The sequence below is a fragment of the Pelophylax lessonae genome, assembly GCF_965119305.1.
Source record: "Pelophylax lessonae genome assembly, chromosome: 3".
Taxonomy (NCBI): domain Eukaryota; kingdom Metazoa; phylum Chordata; class Amphibia; order Anura; family Ranidae; genus Pelophylax; species Pelophylax lessonae.
Window position 1 is genome coordinate 464,919,432 of NC_138770.1, and position 26,941 is coordinate 464,946,372.

The window sequence follows — 26,941 nt, forward strand, 5'->3', positions numbered from 1 at the left end:
GACGCGAGTCAATCCACTGGGTTTGTGTCCACGCAGTCAAGTGTTCTGACAGTGAGGATGGTTCCTCTTCCACTACGGCCGCGCATGAAAAGACGCTTGTGGAGGCACTGATTGTATCAGTGTGGGAAACTTTAAAATTGGAGGACACCGCTGATGCTGCATTGGTTGCGCCAGAGTCAAAGAAGATATGGAGCTGTGTACGTCAATGAACAAAAGAGAAAACTGGATTTTTGTCTTACCGTAAAATCCTTTTCTCTAATGTTCACAGACTGACACAGCACCCACCCCTCTGTTGAGTTATGTATTCTTCTGACACTGCTGGTTACAAACTGGAGTCCTATAACAGGAAGTGGGAAGTATACACCCTAGGACGGCCCTAGGGTCATAGTAAAGTTTTGTTTCCACCTAGTCCTACTCCTATGGAGGGCAGCATAACTAGTCCTACTCCTATGAAGAGCAGCATAACCCCAGAGTCAAAGAATATATGGAGGGGTGTCCAATGAACGAAAGAGAAATATTATTTTCTAGCAAATACACTTCTATGGTCTTTCAAATTCTCAAGTATCTTCCAGACTATAAAAGTAAAGCTAACCTGCTGTTTGCAGTTACTAGGAAAATAATTTGATCCCTTTTTAACCACTTGCCTACTGTGCACTTAAACCCCCTTCCCATCCAGGCCAATTTTCAGCGCTCTCACACTTTGAATGACAATTGCGCGGTCATGCTACACTGTACCCATATGAAATTTTATCATTTTTTTCACACAAATAGAGCTTTCTTTTGGTGGTATTTAATCATCTCTGGGTTTTTTATTTTTTACAAAAAAAAAGAAAAAAAAGACAGAAAATTTTGAAAAAAAAAAAAAGTTTTTCTTATTTTCTGTGAGTAAATTTTGAAAATAAATAAATTTTTCTCCTTCACTGATGTGCGCTGATGAGGCGGCACTGATAGGCTGCACTGATGGGCACTGATGAGGTGGCACTTATGGGCACTGATGAGGTGGCACTTATGGGCACTGATAAGGAGGTACTAATATGCCGCACTGATGAGCACTGATAGGCGGCACTGATGAGCATTGATAGGCGGCACTGATGGGCACTGAGAGGTGGCACTGCTGGGCACTGAGAGGCGGCACTGATGGGCACTGGCGGGCGCCACTGATGGGCACTGGCGGATGGCACTTATGGGCACTGGCGGATGGCACTTATGGGCACTGACGGGTGGCACTGATGAGCACTGATGGGCAGCACCATCAGTGCCCACACTCAGTGCCCATAGTGCTGCCAGTCAGTGCTCATCAGTGCCTTGATAAGCAGGCACTGATGGGCACTGACTGGCAGCACTATGGGCACTGATGGGGGCACTGATGGCGGGCACTGTGGGCACTGAGTGTATGTTTTTTTACCTCTAGTAATCAGGGCACTGGTGATCGGTGCCCTGATTACATTCTTCTGTGTCCTCGGCGCTGGGCAGCTCTCCCTCCTTCCTCACACTGCATTCTCCATGTGAGGAAGGAGCGCTGGCGATGAGAGATGATCTCATATGTTTACATATGAGATCATCTCTCATTGGATGGTCCGATCACGTGGTGAATGGCCGCTGTGATTAGCCATTCACCACGATCTGTGATCGGCTGTGTCCAAGGGACACGGCCGACACAGATTTTCCCCGATGCGCGCTCGCGGGGAGACTGTTCCAGGGAGGCCGTTTAAAAACGGCCTCCCGAAAATGTGAGTCCACGCTGCAGCCGTACATAGGCTGTAGCGCGGATGGGAGGAAGTTAAATATAGGCACCACATCGGCCTTGTGCCAATCCCATGGCACCACGTCAGTCATTAAAGAGGCTCTAAAAATTAAAAACAAAGGCGTTGAAAACACAAAGCTTGATTCTGAAGACATTTATATGCAAGCCATAAGATTCAGGTTCTTTATTCCCTTTTAGTTTGTCCTAATGTTTCTGGACCATATGGGATTCATTTGGGGTTATATTAATACTATCCCCTAAAGGAAATTGAGCTCCCTCATTTTCCTTTGTATGCACAGAGCTGAAGAAGGTATTTAATACGTCTTCTCTTTGTCCCCAGTCACCAACTCTAACTTATCTTGTAAAGAGCCTACATGCTCAGACCTAACTTTTTTATAATGATGAACAAATTTAAAGAATTTAACATTTGTCTTACTTTCTTTTGCAAACTATCATTCATTTAGAATTTTTGTCACCTTGATTTTATTTTTACATACTCCATTGTATCCTTTGTAACTTTGGAAGGACGATAGAGTTCCTCTGGATCAACTGTGGTTTCTATTGGTTGAAATAAATAGACTTGTATCTTTTTTCTTAACCAATGTAACTATGGAAAAAAAAACACTTGCAAAAGAAAAAGAAAGCCTCGTTCGAAACCTCTTTGTTGGTGAAGGATATCTGTTACCATCCGATCACAGACAACAGAAGAGGATATAACAAAAGCGGAATCCAAACGCCTAGTACACACAATGAAAAAATCGGATGAAAACGATTGCTTTCGATGCGATAGCTATAAGTAAAGGCCTGTTCGTTTAACTTCTATATTTGGGAAGATACTGGAGTTTAATAAAGACTACATTGAGGAGTTCTTGCTGGAAAAACAGTTAGGCACCTAGTAACTTCTTTTCTAGGAAGTCTTGCAGGGCAGCACCTGAGAGATAGGGCTCCTCCCACATGTAAATAGGAAACAGAATGTCCACCATTATAAAAAGTTTGCACATACCTGCATTCCTCAGTAATAGGAAACACAATGTCCACCATTATAAAAAGTTTGCACATACCTGCATTCCTCAGTAATAAAAAAAAGTACAGAAGGAACAGGTGATTACAATGCCTTTTCACTGAAACCAAATAAATTCCTCTTTCTCCCCTTTTTTTTTGGGAGGGAATGAGTGCTGCTTCGGAAGACTTTCTAGAAAAGGAGTTACCAGCGGATGTAGTAAGGGATATTTACCAGGGAGGGTCTACCGCCTGGATCTTGGCTGGAAAAGCGGTCGATGCCATAGTGCTTTACAAAGGTTTTAAAGCTTGACAATGTTGCTTCTCTGCAGATCTGCTCTGGCGTAGCCCCTATTTTTTTTTTTGCACAGGAGGCCCACGCTTTGGTAGAGTGGGCTGTAAATCTCGCAGGTGGACTTAGACTTTGGGACTGTTATGCCAGTACGATGCCCATTTTAATCCATCTTGCTAAATAGCTCTTTAAAGCTTGTTGACCTCAATTTTGTATACATAAGTATAGAACGAATAGCAAGGAAGTCTTCTGCTAGTCTTTGGTCCTTTCCAGGTAGGCTTTTCGGATTCTCCTGACATCTAAATTTGGAGTAGGTTTCCCTTTTGCTGCTATGGACATTAAAGGGAAAAGAACCTCGGGACCTTGTTGTTGTGTTTCGATGCGAAAAGGTCTACCGAAGGTGTCCCCTAGATCTGAACGATCCAATCAAAGGTTGCCTGGTCTAGGGACCATTCCGTGTGCCACACCATGTTTCTGCTTAGGTAATCTGCTAGGGTGTTCTCTGTCCCTCTCAGGTGTATGGTGGATAATGACCCTAAATTCCCCTCTGTCCACGTTAGGATTCCATATCCATCATTTTAGATGAAGCGAGAGATCAGTACCGACTCCAAGTGCCTTGGGCAAGGTGTTCTGCTAAGTGCGCTCTCCAGCCTGAGGTGCTGGCATCTGTGGTGATTCGGCTTCGCATTTGTTTGCATCCACAAGCGCCCCTAGCTGTGTATGTGTGGTTTGAGCCACCATTGCAGCGACAATCTTGCGGGATTGTGATCCAGGATTCCATAGATCGTAGGTTTCCCTCCCACTGTACCAGGATGAAGTTCTGTGAAGGTCTTGTGTGCAGTTGTGCCACGTGTCGGCCGGTATAGAGGACTACATGAGGCCAAGGACCCTCATGCTTTTTTCTGATGGTGACCGCGTTGGGGAGACATAAGGTCTCCACCTCTTTCGTTATCCTTTCTATCTTTTCCTGTGGTAGAAACATTTTTTGTTTCCCCTCACGTTCAGCACATACCCTATGTAATTTACCTTTTGCCTGGGGTTTAGGGAGGATTTTTGTTTGTTTATTATCCACCCTAAACTTTTTAAATAACTAATACTCAATTGGAGGTTGTCTGTCAGGGTCTCTTTTGTGCTGGCAAAAAAAGAGGAGGTTGTTCAGGTATGGTATGACTCCTATGCCTTCTAGTCTTAGACTCTTCAGTGCTTCTGCCAGGATTTTGGTAAAAATTCTGGGAGCTGAAGAAATGCTGAAGGACAAGAGGTGTACTGGAAATGCAGAATGGCCTTTGGCTCTTGTATTGCTAACCTTAGAAACTTGTGGTGATCTTTCTTTATTGGTATGTGCAGGTAGTCATCCTGCAAGTCTACCTATCTATCCAGTAGATGGGAGTCCATCTGAAACTTTTTGTATTTTATTTTCTTGAGGGGTTTTAGGCTCAAGGTGAGACTGTACCTTCCTGGATAGTTTCTTACAGGCAAAGATGTGAGAGTAGAAACCTTTGCCTAGTTCGCCCTGTGGGACCACTGCAATGACTTTCTGTGTTAGTAGGTTATCTGTTTGGCGGAGTGTCAGAAAATTCTATGGTATAAAACTTGTTCCATCGTGTGAAAGGCCAACTTGTTTGTGGAAATTCATCGCAATTTGTCTATGAATGATGAGAGAGTCTGCCCACCCACCTGCTGGATGTCATTGTTTTTTGGTTTTGGACCTGGGAGGCTTAAGGATGAAGTCTTCCCTATTTTTCCTCCTTTGAAAGGACCATAACTTCCTAGTTTGATTTTGCTTGTAGCTTTTCTTCTGCTGATGAAAGGGCACCTTAATTTGCTTTAATATGACTGCGGATACCCCTTTTTTCTATCTGCTTGACCTGTTCCAAATCTGGTCCGAAAAGAAGGTTGCCTGTGAATGGGATACCACACAACTTGTTTTTTGGAGGCGATGTTCCATGTCCACTCTTTGAGCTATAGAGCCCACCTGGCAGAGTTTATTAGTGCTGTTGTTCTGGCCGTAGTTTTGGCTCCCTTGGCAGAAACGTCTGCTATAAAGGCCACTGCCCTTGTCAGGGTGGGCATTGTGTTTAGTAACCTCTGAGGGGTATCATCTTCTACAATTTTGCAGCTGGTTTGGCCATAGCAGCAGAGTTCTTGCAGTACATGTGGATGCATTAGCAGGGTTAAGATTGGATGCTCCTGCTTCCTATGCCCTCTTTAGCAATGATTCCACTTTTTTGTCCATGGGTCTTTTAAAGTACCGGAGTCCTCAAACAAGAGATCTGACTTGTCTGCTATTCTTGACAGTTATGAGTCTTACCTTAGGGCATTCGGCCCAGGTTTGTGTGTTCTCTTCTGCAAATAGGTACCTGGGTTTAATTACCGATGGCGTAAAACAGTCTCCTCTTGTGTCCTTCCCATTCCTTCTTGATAATGTCTTTAAATGGTTTGGTGTACAGGGAATGTCCTGGGTTTCTTTGGTTGCAGGCCCTTGTACATCTTGTGTAAAGACAATTCTGGTTTCTGTTCTGTTCTGTTCCTAGTGTGTCCGTGATTGCCTTCAGTAGCTTCCCCGTGTCCTCTGTCTGAAAGAGTAATCTTTGATTTGTCTACCTCTTCGCCTGCTAAGTCTGAGCATAGGCCTTCATCCGATTCAGATGTAGAGGCTTCTGAACTGTTTTCTTGGTCCGATTTGCCAGGCTGTCCTCTGCTACTGGACAGGGTGGCTGCCCGACTTGTGGAAAGTTTTCTCCCTGTTGCTTCTTTGGCTGGGGTTTGAAGATTTTTAAATCGCTGTGCACAAGGGATTAAAAGTGTCCCACATTTCCTTTTTGAAATTTGACATGAGATCTTTAAAACACCCCTGCCATTCTTTTGCCACCAGCTTGCTAATACATTTTTGGCATAAGGGTCTGTCCATGTTGATGCTAATTTGTGATCGCATGAATCGCATGCTTTACTTCTGGTCCTGGACTTTCTTTTCTGGGGCTTTTGTATGTGAATAAGAAAAAAAGGACCAAGCGTGAGAAGGATGAAGATAGTACGCTGCATACCACTATGTGGTCTAGGGCAAATAGTGGTTGGCAAGTACAGAAGTAGCCCGTGCATGCTCTGGCTTACCCTGGAGCTGTCCTGGCTTGCAGGATCTGCAAGGCTGGGTAATGTAGCTTCTGACATGATTAGCCCACTAAACTTCCTGCCAGGTGCGCTTTTAAGGCTTCCCTGCCCCTGCTCTGGCCCCGCCCCCAGCCTCCCTGATAGAGGTATGGGTGAACACATATCTCGCCATGTGATTTTCGGCTTGTGTCTCCATTCCTCATCCTGAGGAGATGCTATATCCAGGTTCTTGATTGTCGATCTGTGGCCGGAAGGGACGTCATCGCTGTGCTCTTTGTTTTGCTGTCCCCCTTAGTAACCAGGCACCCACATGAAAGATGGTGCCGGCTAGAAGTGCGTCACCAGAAATGGCACACTCGACGTCCCGAGACTCCCCCCCCCCCCCCCGATGTCATCTAGCTACACCCATCAGAATACCTAGAAGACGCCACAGGCAGGCCAGTTTGTGCATGCTGCTGCACCGCAGAGCTGGAGGGGCACTGCAGGGAGGAATCCTAAGATACCTTTGTCGGCTTGGGGGATGGTTGCTTACCCCACACGGAGGCATGCAGGTATGTGCAAACTTTATATAATGGTGGATACGGTTTACAGGTGGGAGGTGCACTGTCTCACAGATGCAGCCCTGGAAGACAACTTGAGAAAAAAATATTTTAAGCAACAGACAGCATAAATTCATGAAAGACAATAGTTGTCAAACAAATTGGATTTATTTTTATAAGGAGGTATGTAAAATCTTGGACAGATGGGTGGCTGTGGATGTGGTATACTTGGATTTTGCAAAAGCTTTTGGAACACACACAGCTAATATATGAGGTAAACACAGCTAATATATGAGGTAAACTCTACAGGCTTGGAAAGATCAGTTTGTAAATAGATCAAAAATTGGTTAAAAGACTAAATTCAGAGAGTAGTGGTTAACGATTCTTACTCTAAATGGTCTAGGGTTATCAGTTGTGTACCCCAAGGTTCAGTGTTGGGATCCTTACTTTTTAATTTATTTATAAATAATATAGGGTCTGGGATTAAAAGTACCATTTCAGTCTTTGCAGAGGACACCAAGCTATGAAGTGGAATAATGTGACAGGATGTCCCCAACTTACGACCTAAATGCACTGTTTAATTATTCAACTATATGACAGATGAGGTTTAATGTTGATAATTGTAAAGTTATGCACTTGGGGGCCAGGAATATGCATGCATCGTACAGAGTAGGGGAGTACAATTGGGGGTATCAATAGTGGAGAAGGATCTGGGTGTTTTGGATGATCATAAGCTTAATAGAATGCAATGCCAAGCTGCGGTTTCCAAAGCGAGCAAAATGTAATTTTTGTCTTACCGTAAAATCCATTTCTCTGATGTTCATTGACGGACACAACTCTTGATCTTCTTAACCATTGTGTTATACTGCCCCCTACAGGACACCAAGCAGCCTATGGGCAGTCCCAGGGGGTATACTCCCACTCTCAGCTATAAGCACTCAGTTTAGTTACAAGCATTGTCAGAAGAAATCCAACTCCACAGAGGGGTGGGTGCTGTGTCCGTCAATGAACATCAGAGAAATGGATTTTACGGTAAGACAAAAATCCCATTTTCTTTATCGTTCATTGATGGACACAGCTCCTGATCTTCTTAATCATTGGGATGTCCCAAAGTGGTATTAAACATGAGGGGTGGGAACAGCAGAAAAACAATTCCCCAAGGGTAAACCACAGCCAACCAAGTAACAAGGAGCTCAACCATAAACTGGAGCTCACCTGAAAAAAACAATACACCCTCAAAGAGGACCAGGTCCTCTAAACAACAGCCTGCAAAACCTTGCGGCCAAAGGAAGAATCCGCAGATGCCAACACAGCTACTTTATAAAATTTTGTAAAGGTGTGGACAGACGACCAGGCAGCCGCCTTGCAAATCTGCATCACTGATGTCTGATGATAAAAGGTCCAGGAGGCACTAAGCACCGTAGTAGAGGGAGCTGTAACAGGAAAAGGAGGAACCTGACCCTTAATTGAATAGGCTTGAAACAGTCTGTGATTCATATGGAAATGGTCGCAGCAAAAGTTGGCAACCCCTTCTGAGGTCCGCCTGTGAGCACAAATAGTAAGTGACTTCCTAAAAGACTCCGAAGCTGCCAGGTACACCCTAATTGCCTGAACCACATCCAAGGAATGCAAGGCAATTTCCTTAGGGAGTTTTGGCCTGGGATACAGGGAAGGCAACACAATGTCTTCATTAAAATGAAAATCAGAGACAACCTTTGGAAGAAACGACAGACCGGGGCGAAAAACAACCTTATCTCTGTGAACCACCAAGTAAGGTAAACAACAAAACAACGCCGTCAGCTCTGACACCCTGCGCGCAGAAGTGATCACCACTAAAAAGGACTCCCTGGATAGTACTCAATATCAGGCGCTGGTCAACCCCCTGTTGGAGGAAGGGCAAGATCCGAGCCTCCGAAAAGGAGCGAGGATGAACCCCAAGAGACTCACACCACGCAATGTACGAATTCCATGTACAATGGTAGATCTTCCTAGAGGTAGATTTTCTAGATTTTAACAGGGTAGGAATCACTGAATCAGACAACCCCCTATCTTTCAGCACCTGGCTTTCAACAGCAGAGCCATTAAAGCCAGCGACTGTAAAGCAGGATGGAAGATTGGCCCTTGGGACAGCAGATCTTCCCTGAGAGGAAGTCTCCAAAGAACAATGGCAAACAGCCGTACCAGATCGGTGTACAAAGATCGGCGAGACTAGTCCGGATCCACTAAGATTACCGGAATCCCTTCTGCCTCGATCCTGCGCAGAAGTCTTGGCAGAAGCTTGAGAGGGGGAAAGGCGTAAATCAGACAATACTGACCCCACGGGGCCACCAGTGCCTCTGTAGCGTCCGCCAAAGGGTCCCGAGACCCTGCTACAACCTCTGCACAGAGAGGCCAACAGGTCCACATCAGGAGTCCCCCACCGGAGGCACAACTGACGAAACCTCCAAATGAAATGACCATTCCTCCTGGTTCAACGCCTGTCGACTGAGGTAGTCCGCCTGCCAATTTCCTACCCCCAGAATGTGTACAGCAGAGGTAGCTGGAATAAAATATTCTGCCCACTTTAGAATGTCAGCTACTTTCCGACCTGCCAAGACACTTCTTGTGCCCCCCTTGGTGATTGACATAGGCCATAGCTGTGGCATTGTCCGATTGAATTTGCACCGGATACCCCTGAAGACGATCCGTCCAATGATCCAGACAAAGTCTGATTGCTTGGAGCTCCAGTACATTGATCGGCAGTCTGGACTCTTCCAGTGTCCAGACCCCCAGAGCAGAATGTTTTCCGAGGATGCCTCCCCACCCGGACAGGCTGGCATCCCTTGTGACCACCGTCCAGTACAGGGGAGAAAGGATTTGCCCTGGCGAAGTGCCGGAGAATGAAGCCACCAGATCGGGGACCCTCTTGTACCCTGGCTCAGCCGAATCAGATTGTCTATAGACTGTGGATTCTTGTCCCAACTGACCACAATCTCTCTTTGAAGAGACCTCGTGTGGAACTGTGCAAACAGGACCGCCTCAAAGGCAGACACCATCAGGCCCAGCAACCACATGCAAGTCCAAAGGGATGACCAACTTCTGTTGTCCAGCAGACGAATTGCTTCCTGCAGTTTCTGGAGTTTTTCCAGAGGAAGGAACACTGGCTAAGGCCGAGTCCAGAGTCAGACCCAGATAGTCTAGATTTGTGGACAGAACCAGAGCAGACTTCTGAAGGTTCAGAATCCAACTAAACTAGCTCAGAGTTTGGCTTGTGTTCTCCACGTTGTCCACCAGAGCAGTCTGAGACTCTGCTCACAGCAGATGATCGTCCAGGTTCCCCAGTACCATGAACCCCCACTGACGCAACCAAGTCAACTACGGGGCCAACACTTTCGCTAAGACCCGAGGAGCAGCGGCGAGACCTAAGGGTAACACCACAAACTGATAATGCTCCTCTCCCATGGCAAAGCAGAGGAAGTGTTGGTGACCATCACATCTTGGAATGTGAAGGTAAGCGTAGCTGATGTCAATAGAAGCAAGATGATCTCCCTGATGCAGGGATGCCACTACTGTGCAAATGGACTCCATTCGGAACTTCTGCACCCGCACCAAGCAGTTTAGCACCTTGAAGTCCAGAATTGGACGCACCTTGCCCTCCTTCCTGGGGACTGTAAACAGGTTTGAACAAAGCCCTGAAAACATTTAGAAGTCGGACCTGGGACAATCTCCCTTGGCTCAGCAAGTCTTGCACTGCCCCAAAGAGACCCGGCAAGTGGTCTGGGGACAGGCGCAAGTTGGAGGGAAAAAATCTTTCAAGGGGGTATGAAACTCGATCTTGTAGCCAGACCGTATGACTTTGTGGACCCACTTGTCCTGTACCAGGGTGATCCACGGGTCCAGAAACCAGTGAAGACATCCCCCCTAACCCACAAGCGGGTGAAGGTGCCCCTTCGTGCTGAGGGAGCCTTGTTTGCAGGTCTGGAGAAGCCCGCTCTCGGCTTGCCAGACCAGGTTCGTCTTGATCTGCTGGAGGAGGCCCTAAAGAGTTTTGATCCCTTGTCTTGAGACCCTGAGGGAGGAAAAAACTTCTTATGAGCAGATAAGGATGGACCACGTCTACGACAGGGCTCCTTGACCTTACTACCTGTGGAAGAAAGGTACTCTTCCCCGCTGTGAGAACCTTAATGATGTCTTCCAGGGAAGCTCCAAACAGGCGATCCCTTAGGAAGGGGAGGCCTTCTTAGAAGTCTGGTCCACAGACCAGAATTTAAGCCAAATAACACGCCTAAGGACCACTGCTGAGACAGACATCCTCGCAATCAGAGGAGCCGCCTCCAAAGAGGCATCACAGGCAAACTGCAGCCAACTGGTCCGCCAGCTCAGCAAAGGCAGGGGGAAGCTGCTACCCCTTCAGGTCCCGGCATAAGAGCTTGGCGCACTTGGTCAGAGTTTGCACTCTGACCAAGTGCCGAACCAGCCACAGTCTACATATGGAGGGCCACAGCCTCCCCCTTTCTGTCAGCCGGGTCCCTAAAGGCCGGGGACTCCCCAACCGGAATCATGGTTGCTTTGTTTAACCTAAAACGCTTTTTGCCAGCCAATTTCCCCAGGACCAAATCCACCTTGGACACCAAAGACTCCAGTGCAGTAGGGAATTGTTGGGACCCAGAGGGCCTGGCAACCTCTGAGAGGGTATCAAGTGGGGAAATGTGCTCCAGGGACTCCATGAATGAACAGGTCGCCAGGCACAGAGCACCAACCGATCCTATAACAGAGATGGAGAAGACCCCACCAGACTCACCACCCACCGATCAGGTACTGCAGCACACACCTGCAGCAAGCAGGAGAAATATCCAGGAATCAGCACCAGGGGATAAGGAGGGGCTCCCCCTTCCTAAGGAGGGGCTCCCCCTGCCAAAATCACCACCCATATATGCTTCACAGTCCTGGCCGCCGCTATTAGCAATGAGAAACCACTAGAAAATGGCCACCGAGGTACACAAACATGGCCACCAAATCTACAGCACACAGGCTACAAGAAAATGGTGGCTCCCAGGGGCCCGGGAGTATCCCAAGAGACCTGAAAATGACACCAGCAGGAAGGGGGGCCTTGGCAGGAGCCCCCACCAGGTATAGCCCCCTCCTAAAAGCCGATCGTCCGGTCGCCGGTGGCACACCCCCCCCATCACCAGCTCAGCACCCCAGACCAATCTTAAAAGGTAGTATGGCCATCCCATGGGGAAAGGGGGGTAGACAAATAAGGGGCAAAGTGTCCGCATGGACCATCGAGAGGGGGGGGACGCTGCATTGGAAGGAGGAAAACCCGGGGTCCGAACATCCCAGGGAGGGGTCCAGGGCCACACCAAAACCCTCTAGGGGGAGAGGGGGGACAGCTACTTACCATACCAGGAACAGGGTGGGCACCGCTCCAGACAGAACCTCCTCTCCATTGAAATGGGGGGGCTGTCGGCCAGGAGAAATGCTGCAACTCAGACCTCAGGCCGAGGCTGTCCAGTGGGGCTATGTCCCGGCCGACCTAGCGCGGAGCTGAGGCCAGCGCATGCTCGCTGGCCAGACTGGGTGAACACTGGATTTTGAAAAATATGCAGCCCGTCGTCCAGTCTAGCCATTGATTGTAGATTCTCACAGGAAAAATAGAAAAATCCATTAAAAAGGAAAAATTGCCAGGACTGAAAATTTCAGCAAGGAACTAGGTCCTTACTCCTGACTAGGTAGAAAAAAAACCTATGCCTATAGCTGAGAGTGGGAGTATACTCCCTGGGACTGCCCATAGGTGTAGTCAAGCTTTTTTTCTGCCTAGTGTCCTACTCCTGTAGGGGGCAGTATAACCCAATGTTAGGAAGATTAGGAGCTGTGTCCGTCAAGGAATGATAGAGAAAATCCTTTGCATTGAGAGATATGGACTCCAGAGAGAGAGATATCACTTTGCCCTTATACAAATCATTAATAAGATCTCATCTGGAATATGCCAGTTTTGGGCACCAACTCACAAAAAGGATATTGGGGAACTGAAGAAAGGAACTGGAGAAAGTGCAGAGAAGGGCAACCAAACTGATAATAGATATGGAGCTCAGCTATGAGGAAAGATTAAAGAAACTGAATGTATTCTTTCTTGAGAAGAGGAGATTAATAGGGGAATATGATCAACATGTATAAATACATAAGTGGTCCATATAGTGAACTTGGTGGTGAGTTATTCACATTAAGGTCGTCACAGAAGATAAGGGGGCATGCTTTACATCTAGGAGGAAGAGAAATTTAGTCTCCAAATATGGAAAGGTTTCTTCACAGTAAGAGCTATGAAAATGTGGAATATACACTCTTGAGGGAGTCTAGGTGAAGTTGAGCCAGGGAATATCGGATTGCCTCTCGGGGGATCAGGAAGAAATTTTTTTACCCTGCTGGCGCAAATTGGATCATGCTTTGCTGGAGTTTTTTGACTTCCTATGGATCAACTGTGGGTATAGGATGGTGTATATAGGATTGTAGGATTCATTTTTTCCCCTTTTTTTGGTTGAACTGGATGGACTTTCAACCAGACTAACTATGTAACTATGAAGCGATCGTACAACAATTTGATCAATGGTACATTGCTATCAAGAGTCGATCACAACAGCTCATGCAAAATTATCCAAAGAAACAAACACGAAAATTTTTCTAGTGTGATACCAGAATTCATGATTTTCATTTAATCAGTACAGTATTCGCCCCCAAAAAATTGGAGGACCAAGACCACACATGCTCAAAAATGAAAGAATACATTACAACAGATGACCTAACTTTCAAAGTTGTATTTTGTTGACGAGAATTTTCATAACTTTAGTAACCTATTGGTTTTTGATAAGAAACTAGCATGCAAAAAACTTGATATTTTTATTCTGCGTATGAGGCTTAGGGGAATAACCTAGCCTTTGAGTCACAATAGTGAGACAAGGCCTGTGACACTAAAGCAAAAAGGAAAAAAGACAAAAAAGTGAAAACTATAGCTCCAAAATTTCACAATCAGACAATCCTGCATTGCACAAGATCTGGAATATTTGGTGCTTCCAGGATCTTCACAGAATAATTGTGATATTATCTTCTTCAATGCAGAAGTTGTTATATTTTTAACACATACCTAGATTTGACTTGGTATTGACCTCTTAATTGTCAGCACAATGGCACTAAGTTTGATACTGGAATTAAAAAGTACTAGAAGCCAATCCAGCCCCACTATAAAAATATGTTAAAGGAAAAATGTAAGGTGTAAACATATCTGCAGAGGTGCAAAAAAGAAAAGTCAGATTAACATTTGACAAAATTGTTTTATTGCTGAAAAATGATAGCCCTGGTGACAGCTGCTTCCCTAGTTTTTCTGGGCATCAGATATGGGAAGCAAGAGAAAAACTCCCCAGGAGAAATTTTACCTTTCAAAAACCTTGCTGGAGTTAGGCTTTAAGATTTATATGAACAAATAAGCACCAATAGGGAATTGTCTGAAAGTGCTATAATTACCATTATTGGTTGCTGTACATCAAGAAAAGACTGCTCCCCATAGAGGCCCATTTCACACAGGGTGGATTCCATTCCGATCAACATGGGAACTGTGAACTGATCCCCTGCTGATTGGAGCAGTGCGGGCTGCTAACACATCCATGTACACTAGTTTCTGCATATGGACGGCCAGAAGTAAACGTATTCCACTGTCGTTTACACCCAGCTACCTCTAATCCACTCCTCCTAAATGGTAGTGGACAGGGTCCTCTTAAATGTTTTATTTATTTATTTTTTTTTTTTTAGCAGACCAGATCCAGATCTGGAGGTAGGCGGGTATAAAGGACACACGACCATTTACATCAGTTTGTTTATAGGAAAACAATCCTTCTAATCAGATCCACCTGAAAAAGTGTCAGGCGGACATGATCAGAATGCCCATCTGTAAGGGGCCTAAAAGTCAGAGAAGCAACCCATCTTTTATTGGTAGGGATTATAACACAGAAGGGAACGTAATTATGATCGTTTAAATCGCATGATTAGTAGTCTCCCTGTTGCCAGGGTTGGGCATGTGGTTCACCTTGTAAACAGATTTAAAAAAAGGGTCTGAGTATGGTTCAACTGTACTGGTCCATGTTGGAACTAATGAATAAATATAAAGTAAAAGATTTCTTAAGACTTAAATAGGATTGTAAGCTCCACATTGTGCTTTGCAAGGTATGGATTTTGGTTTGTAAAGCACTGGTCTGACTTTTCATTGTTGGGTACAGCCTAAGAGCAAAACACATGTTTTTCCCTTAAAGTGGTTGTAAAGGCTAAAGTTTTTTTTTTTTAACCTTTAGGCCCCATTCACACTATCCGTCCGTCAGAGGGATTCCGTTTCTCTCAGCAGGGGATCGAGCCGCCGTTCCCCCGCTGAGCTGCGGAGACACAGCTGTCAGTTCCCCATGCATCTCTATGGGGGAAATCGGATGGGAACGGACCGTCAGTCCGTTCTCATCCAATCCCATCTGATCAGATTTAACGGATCGGATGTCAGCGGACATGTCTCCGCTGCCTTCCGATGCCCCATAGGAATGCATGGGGGGACCGTTCAGATCCGCCAAAAAAAACAGACAGGCGGATCTGAACGGTCCGCCTGTGTGAAAGAGGCCTGAGGCCCCTTTCACACATACGGTCCGTTCAGTTCATCAGTTCAGTCACGTCAAAATGTATCAGTTTTCCATCTGTTTTTCATCCATTTTTCATCAGTTGTCATCCTTTTTTCGTTAGTTGTTACCCGTTTATCCGTTTTTCGTCCTTTGTCATCCATTTTTCATCCGTTGTCATCCGTTTTTCATCCATTGTCATCCGTTTTTCATCCATTGTCATCCGTTTTTTAATCCGTTGTCATCCGTTTTTTAATCCGTTGTCATCCGTTTTTTAATCCGTTGTCATCCGTTTTTTAATCCGTTGTCATCCGTTTTTTAATCCGTTGTCATTCGTTTTTCATCCGTTGTCATCCGTTTTTTTGACGGATGAAAAATAGGGCATTCATCCGTTCAAAAAAACGGACATTGACGGAAAACGGATGATAACTGATGATCATCCGTTGTCATCCGTTTTTACACAGAGATACATTGATGTCCGTTTCTCATCCGTCAATGGATAGAGGAAAAAACGGACAAACGGACAGCATGTGTGAAAGGGGCCTAAAGCATTCCCTGCATTAAAGAGTTCCTGGGGAAAAAAAAAATGAAGTCAGCAGCTACAAATACTGTAGCTGCTGATTTTTAATATACACACATATATAGACACTTACCTGTCCAGGAAGCCTGAAATGTCGGCACTCCAGCCCATTTTCAGATAACAGTCAGGTGCTGCCACGGCCATTCATAAAAAGGGAAACCGGCGGTAAAGCCTTTTGGCTTCACAGCCGGTTGCCAGTTGAGCGTGCGTGAATATATATATCACACACACACTGTATATATACACATATATATATACATATACACAGTTGCAAGAAAAAGTATGCAAACCCCTTGGAATGATATGGATTTCTGCACAAATTGGTCATGAAATGTGATGTGATCATCATCTAAGTCACAACAATAGACAATTACAGTCTGCTTAAACTAATAACACACAAAGAATGAAATGTTGCCATGTTTTTATTGAACACACCATGTAAATATTCACAGTGCAGGTGGAAAAAGTACGTGAACCCCTAGACTAATGACATCTCCAAGAGATAATTGGAGTGGGATGTCAGCCAACTGGACCTCCAATCAATGAGATGAGATTGGAGGTGTTGGTTACAGCTGCCCTGCACTATAAAAAACACACACCTGTTCTGGGTTTGCTTTTCACAAGAAGCATTGCCTGATGTGAATGATGCCTCGCACAAAAGAGCTCTCAGAAGACCTACGATTAAGAATTGTTGATTTGCATAAAGCTGGAAAGGGTTATAAAAGTATCTCCAAAAGCCTTGCTGTTCATCAGTCCACGGTAAGACAAATTGCCTATAGATGGAGAAAGTTCAGCACTGCTGCTACTCTCCCTAGGAATGGCCGTCCTGTAAAGATAACTGCAAGAATCCTAGAGTGTCAGCTAAAGACTTACAAAAGTCACTGGCAAATGCTAACATCCCTGTTAGCGAATCTACAATACGTAAAACACTAAACAAGAATGGATACCACAGAGGAAGCCACTGCTCTCCAAACAAAACATTGCTGCATGTTTACAGTTTGCACAAGAGCACCTGGATGTTCCAGAGCAGTACTGGCAAAATATTCTGTGGACAGATGAAACCAAAGTTGAGTTGTTTGGAAGAAACACACAACACTCTGTGGCGAAAAAGAGGCATAGCACACTAACATCAAAACCTCATCCCAACTGTGAAGTATGGTGGTGGGGGCATCATGGTTTGGTGATGCTTTGCTACGTCAGGGCCTGGACGGAGTGCTATCATCGAAGGAAAAATGAATTCCCAAGTTTATCAAGACACTTTGCAGGAGAACTTAAGGCCATCTGTCTACCAGCTGAAGCGCAACAGAAGATGGGTGTTGCAACAGGACAATGACCCAAAGCATAGAAGTAAATCAACAACAGAATGGCTTAAACAGAATAAAATACGTCTTCTGAAGTGGCCCAGTCCTGACCTCAACCCGATTGAGATGCTGTGGCATGACCAAGAAAGCGATTCACACCAGACATCCCAAGAATATTGCTGAACTGAAACAGTTCTGTAAAGAGGAATGGTCAAGAATTACTCCTGACCGTTGAGCACGTCTGATCTGCAGTTAAACTTTGTGGTCACCGTTGAAGGAGGACAATACATATACAAGTCCAAAACATGTCAGGTGTCACTCTGTTAGACAACGTATCCCATTGGATACATACAGTCCATTGGTTTCAGACATATTTACATTGTACATGTTGGTGTATGTATACAAATACACATGTCTACAAATACTATATGACATGTGCTGTACTACTATTTTTATATGTATATATTTACTCAATAAAAGTTATACTTTTTTACATTGGTATTTGTCAATCAGTCCTTGAGGGGCCTAGGAGGCAAACTATGTTTTTTTCCAATTTTTGTCATATCCTCGTGTTAGGGTTTAATAAATTAATTTTGTGGTGTCGCCATCAATTTAAGTATTGTGCTTAAATCAAGTGTGTGTTTTGTGTGAGGCGCCACTACCTTTATTATGTGATTTGTGACATATAAATTAAATTAATTTTAGTTTATACGCCCCGAAGAGAGCCTGTAAGCGGACTGGGGACAGTCACATGTTGGAAGGAAAGAACCTTTCTGGAGGGTAAGAACGAAACTCGGTATTGTAGCCGGATTGTATGACTTAGTGGACCCGCTTGTCTTGTACCAGGGAAGGAACCAGCGGAAATGTCCCCCACCCCAGATACTACGCGTACGGCGATCAGGAAAAGAAAGGATCCAGGGGAAGGAGGGGAACCCGAGGTCTGACCCTCCCATGCCAGGGGCCCGTGTCTACCCTAAAACCCTCCAGGGGGAGAGGGGGGTCAGCTACTCACCATACCAAGAACCAAGTGGCACTGCTCCAGACAGAACCCCTCGCCATCGAAAGGGGGGGCTGTCAGGCCAGGAGGAATGCTGTGACTTGGGCCAAGACTCGGTAGTATGCGACCTCGCGAGGCGCTTAACTCGCAGGCCAGCCCCTGTCCGGTGGGGCTATGTCGCAGCCGACCTAGTGTGGAGCTGAGGTCTGCGCGCGCTCACTGGCCAGACTGGGGTGACCACTGGATCTAGATTATCCAGCCCGTCGCCCAGTCTGGCAGTTGATTGTAGATCTCACAGGAAACCCAGGAGAAAAAAAAATCTATCTAAAAGAAAAAAATTTGCCAGGACGAAAGATCCCAGCAAGGAACTAGGTCCTTACTCCCGACTAGGCAGAAAAAAAAAAAAAAAAAAGAGTACCGATAGCAGAGAAAGGGAGTATACCCCCTGGGACTGCCCATAGGCATAGCCAGACTTTTTTCTGCCTAGTGTCCTACTTCTGTAGGGGGCAGCATAACCCAATGGTTAGGAATATCAGGAGCCGTGTCCGTCAATGAACGACAGAGAAAACTCCTTTACAATCATTTTAAAGTAAAACAAATTAACTTAATTACCAAGTTACTTGGAAATCAACAAAGGCATAACATTCTATCTGGCATCACCCTTAAGCCTCATGTACACTGCAGCTGCTAAACTCACGTTTAGGAGCAGTTGAGCATTTTTTTCAGCAGCCCCTGAACTCTCCTCAATGTTAACTTATGTGTACCTGTACACTCAGTTATTTATAGTAGTTTAGAGGCAGTGGAGTTTAAAGTTGAGATAAATAGTGTTCAGGAAGATAGTTTACCGGCATTTCAAATGCCAAATGCTTGTAACTGCTTGTAAATGCGTGTAAACGTTAAAATAGAGCGTTAAGCCATGTAAAGCGTTTTTTTTTACATGTCAAAATCAATGGTTCCCTTTGAGACTTGTCTTATCTGATCCGACTTTCAGCCCATTGATTGGAATGGAAGTCGCATCGAAGTTGGATTATCATGATCCAAATTGGATTATCTTGATCCATCTTGTGGTGCGATTTGTGCTCTGAGGATCTTGAAGGGAAACCCCATTCTCATTCACATGGGGGGAGGGGCAGAATCTGGTTGGTCTCCTTGTTAAAGAGGGCCTCTAGATTCCCATAACACTCCTGACCGCAAACCCCCATAACCACCGCCCCCAGGGTTGTCGGGAAGAGGCCCTTGTTCCCATCCAAATGGGGACAAGGTGCTTTGGGTTGGGGGATCCCATGCCATTTTTTTTCCCATTTTGGCATGGGTTTCCCCTTCAAGATCCTCAGAGCACAAGTCACACCACAAGTCGGATCACGATGATTCAACGTGCATGCGACTACTATTCAAATCAATGAGCCGAAAGTCGGATCAGTTAAGGCGGCTCTCATAAGAAACCATTGATTTTTTAATAGTGGCAGAGAAACGCTGCTAAAAGCAAACTCGGCTAAGTACGCATTAACACCAATGTAAAAAGCTACTAAAAGTGCGTTTTTACAGCAGCTTTTTCTTGGCGTTGGTAGTGGCTTTGCAGCTCTTTTTTCTAACACCCCGCGTGCATTAAGCCCTAACCTAAAAGCATTTCTGAAGCTGCTGCAATTACCTTCTCAATCATTTTGAGCTAAACAGAGCTTTAGGTCCCTTTCTCATGGCAGATCTTCTCAGCTGGCTCAGCCCAGCAGGGATTCCTCCATTGATCCCTGCTGAGCAGGTGGATGACCGGTTCTTCTCTGCTGACTGTGCAGACACGGACCTGTCAGAGTCTCGCTCTCCTCTAAGGAGAGATTGGACGAAAACAACCCATTGGACAGATGGCAAACGTACCGCCATCCGTCTGTTTTCAGCTGATCTTGTCGGATCGGATGCAAGACGGCCTCCCTATAGAGGAGAATGAGTGGTCCGATCAGGTCCGTCTGAAAAACAGGCAGGGGAACCAGATCGGTCTGATTGTGTGAAAGAGGCCTAAGTGTGCAACCAATACATTTATAAATCACTTTTTGTATTCATACAGGCTTATCCAGTTTGTCTACAAAACCCTCGGGCAAATGAGATATGACAGTTTCCCGTTTTGAGTTGCAAGAACAAAAATTTAGTTGCTTACCCTGCTAACTTCTGTGGGTGTTAAATCTGTAGGGAAAAAAATAAAAATAAAATTAGTAGTAATCGTGTAATAATTACACATGTAGCAACTACCAATATAAATCTAAAGAATCAAGTAAGTGCTAAGGAAATTGCAAAGAGGTATGTACACATTTAGATATTTGTAGAGAAACTGACATGTTTTACTTTGTATCAAAACATGCAGCAATTTGTTTTTTTGTTGCACACAAATGTATCTAAAAGAATGCATTGACTTACAACTTCGAACAAGTATGCAGAACAGGATAAAAAATGAGAAGCTCTTATCTGCATGTTTGTTCTGGGTTAGTGACTCAAAAGGCTCATGCACACTGCATCTCAAAAAAAAAAAAAAAAAAGTGGCTTTTACAAGCAAGGCTGGAGTGAGAGGAATACGCAGTACATGGAGTCAGTCGATTTATGTGCTGACAAGAAGTATGCTAAGATCTCATGCACACTGCAGCTCAAAAAAAAAAAATGCTGCTTTTACAGGAATTTGAGCTTTTACTTCAAGCTTGAAGAAGCCTGTACTTTTTTGGGCTCTTTTGCACATTTTTATTGAGCTTCTTTGAGCTTTTTTAAGCATAAGCATTTTTTTTTTCACAAACTCTCCCCTAATTTTTTTTGTGTTTTTTTTTTTTTTCTTCTTTGAGCTTTTTTATGCTCCTCTGCATTTTTTTGTGTGTTTTCGGGTACTTAGGCATCTTTTTTGCTCAAAAGCTCCTCTCAAAAAACGTGAGTTTGGTGGGAGTTATTTTCTGACTGGGAGCATATGCCTGTAAACGCCTGAAAAAGCAATAGTGTACATGGACACATTGACTAACATGGAGGGGAGTTTCCAGGCAGAAAAAATGAGAGCTCAAAAAAGCTCACAAGTCTGTAGAAGCTGCTTCTTTGAACTACATAGTGCATGAGCCCAAATACTGAAGCAAAAGGGCTAGAGGGCTAGCACGACTGCCAGGTAATTAGCATTAAGGAAAGATCACAAAAGGCAATCTCAATGACCTCTGAGGGATTTATTTTAACGGCAGCCTTTTTTTGGGAACTTAACAAGGGCAGACCACATAAACATTTTGAATTATAATCCCTTTGCGCTGATGGAACACAAATATGCGGCCTTGGCTTGAAGGGGTTTTACTGGGATGATGCCTGCACCACCGTTGTTTAAAGCCGATGGTCGGCTTTCTTGTAATAACAACCGATACGGCTGAGCAGCTGCACGGCTGTCATTACATCATTACAAGGAGTGGGAGGGGACGTGTCCCCCCCCCCCTCCCGCTGCGGCTCCCCGAAGACCCGAACAAAGCCGCATTCAGCTCTGATTGGGCCCCTGATGTAAAAACCCAAAAGCAATGTCATGATACATCGTACTAGAGCCAGATTTTAAAAAAAGTACAGCATTCAAAACAGCCAAACTTGGCGTATTGAATGCTTTTAAGTGCAAATGAGGGATTTGGGGTCTTTTAGAAAAAAGAAGAAGAAAAAAAAAAAAAAAAAAGATAAAATGAGAGGAGTGGAGGGTTTGTGAAAAAAAAAACTCATGTTCACAAAAGCTCAAAGAAGCTAAATAAAAATATGCAAAAGAGCACAAAAAAGCACAGGCTTCTTCAAGCTTGAAGTAAAAGCTCAAATTCCTGTAAAAATAGAATTTTTGTAAGAACTTACCGTAAAATTATTTTCTCTGAGTCCTCTGACAGACGCAGCCTCTTCCAAGTTTCATCACTATTGGGATGTCCCAAAGCAGTGCAGGTGTGAGGGGTGGGAAAAGACGCAACCAACAGAACGGTAACGTGCAAACAAGGCCAGAACAAAAACGTGGCCAACGGGGCAACAAAAGCTCATTCAACAGGAGCGAACCCCAGAACAATTTGGTAAAAGTGTGCACAGACGACCAAGTCGCTGCTTTACACAACAGAAGCCTGATGGGGAAAAGCCCAAGAGGCATTCACGGCTCTAGTAGAATGTGCCCTCACAGGGAAAGGAGGTACCTGACCCTTAAGTGAATAGGCCTTGACCTAAAAGACACCACCACCGACCGGAAGGAATCCATCCGGAACTTCTGCACCCGCACAAAGCGGTTCAGTGACTTGACGTCCAGAATCAGATTAACCTTGCCCTCCTTACTAGGCACTGTGAACAGGTTTGAATAAAACCCGCAAAATCTCTCCAGCCGTGGAACCGGGACAATAATGCCATGAGCAAGAAGATCTTGCACTGCACCCTTGAGAGCCATCAGGCAGTCGGGAGACAGGTGGAGAATTGATGAAAAGAACCTGTCTGCGGGCGAGATCGAAATTCAAACTTGTACCCTGAACAAATCAGTTTGGGAACCCATTTGTCCTGAATTAGGGACAACCAGGGCTCCTGAAAGGAACACAGACGTCCCCCCACCCCTGAGACGGGTGAGGGCATCCCTTCATGCAGAAGAGGACTGGGCCGCAGCACGGGACTGACCGGCCTTGGGCTTCTTGTTACCACCGGAGGCCTTGAAGAATTTTCCCTTTTCCCGTTGAGCCTTGAAGGAAGGACCCCGCCGCGTGTGGGGTGATTTACCCTTCGCGGATTGGGGCAGGAGGGTACTCTTACCCCCTGTGAGACCCTTGACAATCTCATCCAAGCAGTCCCTAAAAAGGTGTTCCCCCAAATAGGAGATATCAGACACGGTCTTTTTAGAGGCATGGTCTGCCGACCAGCTCTTCAGCCACACCATGCGGTGTAGTGCAATCCCCACCGCAGACAATCTTGCGACCAGGGGAGCCTCGTCTACGGCTGCGTCACACAAATACACCATGGCCTGGGCCATTTGGTCCGTGAGCTCAATGAGATTCGGTGGAACCGACTAAGCCCACCAAGTTGCGCCTAAGCGCCTTAATCCATTCCGTAACTGCCTGAGAAACCAGCATGGAATCGAACACCGGCTTGAGGAGTGAGTCTGCCACCAAGTACATGTGGCGGGAAAGTGACTCCACGCACCTATCCATCGGGTCCTTAAACTCCAGGGAACCACCGTGGATTTATTCAACCTAGAAACAGTGTGGTCCACCTTAGGTGACACCATCCAGGTACTGGAAACAGTGTCCACAAGGGGTAACGGCATTGAAAACGCTTAGACACCGCCAGCACGTGCTTAACGCGATGCCACTGTTCCTTCACAATATCGTGAAACTCCTCGGGGGCAGGGGAAAACCTGACCTGACTTCTGGGCTTTGCGGGACCCGAAGGAAACCCGCTTACCTGACAGGGTGGGCTCATCATCAATGTGCAAAGTCTCCCTAACGGTGCGAACAAGTGCTTCAACCAAAGCGCGACTCCTCCTCCTCTCCGTCTGAGTGTGCGGACAGGGATCCTTCAGGGAAAGCAATGTCCATGGCAACCATGTCAGGCTCTGAATCAGAAGACTGAGAGGGCATCGGCCGTTTTTGAACTATTCCTTGTGACATCATAAGATCAATTTTGACACCAAAGTTTCAATGGCTGCAGATAAAGAAGCTAGGGAAGGTGATCCGGACGTCCTGTATCCACAAACAAGCTCTGGGGTGAAATTGTCACCCTGGGACTCATCTTAGCATAAAAGATTAAGAATAAAAAAATGGAACACTGGCCCTTTAAATCGGCGATTGCGGTCCACACTGTGATCCCATGCTGCTGGAGTCCCCCTTTATAATGCTGAATAACTGAGCAAGCAATGTGTCTAAGGAATATTGCCCAAAAAGCAGTAAAAAACCCCTTATAGTGCCAGAGATACAAAAAACAAACCGCTCTCCACGCTTCTCTGCAGCAAGTGAAAAGATGGCAGGAGGAAGTGACCTAAAATCACGAGAGGCCGAACAATGCCCTGAGCCACACAAACATGGATGCCAATAGAAGCATATGGGGAAAACACAGGGAAAATTGCCGCTGCCCTCACAATGCGGCTGCCCATATCCAAGATGGCGCCGAAAACGGCGCCAAGAGCACATGTTAGCAAAAAAATGGCTGCTGCCCTTACACTGATGCCGCCAGGCATGCCCTCACCCAAAATGGTGGCCGAAAATGGCAACTACAGCCAGGAGCCCAGGAACCCTAGCCACTGCGGGAATCCACTATAAGAAGCCCCCCAGGACAAGGTAAGAGCCTTACACCCCCCCCCCCCCCAAGCAGTGGGCGCCGATAGAGCGCCCCCATAAAGAGCAGGGAGGCATGATCCGTCCAGACCAGCCATGGGGGACATCACAGAGATCGCAGTTCTGACATCCACAGAAATGGGCCCACAACACCACCACCCCCCCCCCCCCCAGAGGACTGTCCCAGGGACACAGGGGGGGAGCATCAGTCACCATACAAAGGACCGCGGGCTCCGCTCCGAGCTCACCTTCCACCCTGAGTGGGGATGCTGTCAGCCAAGAGGGGGCCCTGCAGGGTGTTCCAGGGTTGATGCATCCCGGTGAAGAAATTCCTCCGCAGGCTCATCACCATCCTTCGAGGCACTGTCATGGCGAGGCCTGGGCGGACCACAACCTGCGCATGCTTATAGGCCAGGCTTGGGTACCATAAGGATCTAGATTATCCAGTGCGGTCGCTTGTAGTTCTTCAGGAGGATCCCCCTGACTAGCTAGCATTAGTGAGTGAGAAAATAAAATAAAACATTTTTCAAAGAAAATATCAAAACTGAGATGGGAGTCCTAGCAGGGTATTTTAGGTCCTACTCCTGAGCTAGACAGCAAGAAACTGATTAGTAAGCTCTAAGTGTCTGAGGGTAATGTCGAGAGGGCCAGCCGCTAAGGTATGTTGAGTTAAAGCTTTTTAATGAAGTTTCACTACCTAGCCTGCTCCTGCAGAGGGCGCCATTACCCAATAGTGAAGACACTTGGAAGAGGCTGCGTCTGTCAGATGACGTAAGAGAAAGCAGCATTTTTTTTTTTGAGCTGCAGTGTGTATGAGATCTTAGCATGCTTCTTGCCAGCACATAAAAGCGACTGACTCCACTCACTCCAGCCTTGCTGTACAGGGATGGTTAAAGACCGATAACAGGTCAAACTGAGGTACTTGTACAGCTTTCGATTAAAAAATTACATGGCTTTTCACCTTTTCCATTCCAGCAATATTAGCAACTACCTTTAGGCATTTTTGAGGAAGAAAATGCCATAACTAGCAAGGTGCTTAAAACTTCCCAACTGCAATGTCATGGGCATTAGAGAGAACATCAAAAGTGAGGCAATAATGGTTTATTTAAAGAAGTAAATGTAAGTTTTATAACTTTCCAGCAAAGAGATATTAACAAGTCTGCAAATGTCACTAAATTGATCCAGGATCAGATGGGCTTAACATGCAGCTAAAACCTACAGATCTAACAATGTTTCTGTCTAAATCCCAAACACACCCAAATTAAAATACTTGATCTTAAACTAGTTCCATCAGGGAAAATGTGTGCTTACACACTGTGGACTTAATAATGAATTTCATATCCTGGAATTATAAGTTTTTGTCCTGCTCCAGCTGCATTGAGTGAAAATTAACTAAATGTTACAGTTCACATCTCTTCCTACATTATGAATGGGGGACTTTTTTTGCGACCTTTAATGTAGAATTTGGGGACCCGGAGGAACAGTGTTATTAACCACTTGCCGACCACCTGCCACAGATTTACTGGGGCAAGGTGGGGGGCTGCGTAAATCTACATACCTGTACGTCACTCTCGCCTGCGGGGCTGTGCTCGTCAACCCGACGGTAATCGGATTTGTTCCAGATCAATCACTCTACAGGTCCAGACCAATGATTTATGGTCTGGACCTGATCGATTCTGGCGAATCACAGAATTTATGCAATCTCCCCTCCTGGAGCACTTTTCGGTTCCAGAGAGCGAGGAGAGAGGATATACTGCGAGCACACAAGAAATACACTAACCAGTACACATAGGCACATATTTCACCCCCTGATCACCCCCTAAAGTTAACCCTTTCACTCCCTGTCACAGTGTCACTATATACAGTGTGCAGATATTTTACTGATCATTGTATTAGTGTCAATGTTGATGTCAGTTAGTGTCAGCAGCAGTTCAACAGTCCCAGATAGGTTTAGGGTACCCGCTATATATTCCCTAAAAGTTTTAAATCCTCGATCACCTCCATTTAAACCATTCACTGCCCTGTCACAGTGTCATTAGTACAGTATACAGATATTTTTTCTTATCACTGTATTAGTGTCGCGGGTGACGTCAGCTAGCGTCAATCCAGGATAGCTTCAAATTATGCCCCGCATACTCTGTAATACATTTTAACCATTTGATTGCCAGTGACAAACACTAAACACCTCCATTACTAGTATAGTGTCTGAAAGGATCGATAGCTTTGATCAGATCAGAACTATACTAGCATTCCCAATAGTAAAGTATAGTGTTCCCAAAATGCAGCGTTCGCAGGATCAGCTCCGACACTTGCCAGCACCTGCGTTTAGCCCCTCCGCCTAGCCCCCAAGAAGTGCAGTATCAGTAGATCACGGTCATTTCTGATACACAGCACACAAAACTGCAGTGTTAGCAGTCAGGCCTGATCTCTGCTAGCGCTAGCAGTTACATTTCTTGGTAGCGGTTCAAACCATCTGACAACTAGGTGCTTTTTT

General features: G+C 45.6%; 1 protein-coding gene across 2 annotated transcripts in view; it reads right to left on the minus strand.

Moving 5' to 3' along the window:
- PDE10A (phosphodiesterase 10A) overlaps window positions 1-26,941 on the minus strand; it is a 796,398-nt gene that overhangs the window by 330,122 nt on the left and 439,335 nt on the right. For both annotated transcript variants that reach the window (XM_082252527.1, XM_082252528.1), the window contains exon 3: window positions 20,328-20,353. In XM_082252527.1, the coding sequence (XP_082108653.1) occupies window positions 20,328-20,353 (26 nt within the window). The remainder of the gene's footprint in view (window positions 1-20,327; window positions 20,354-26,941) is intronic.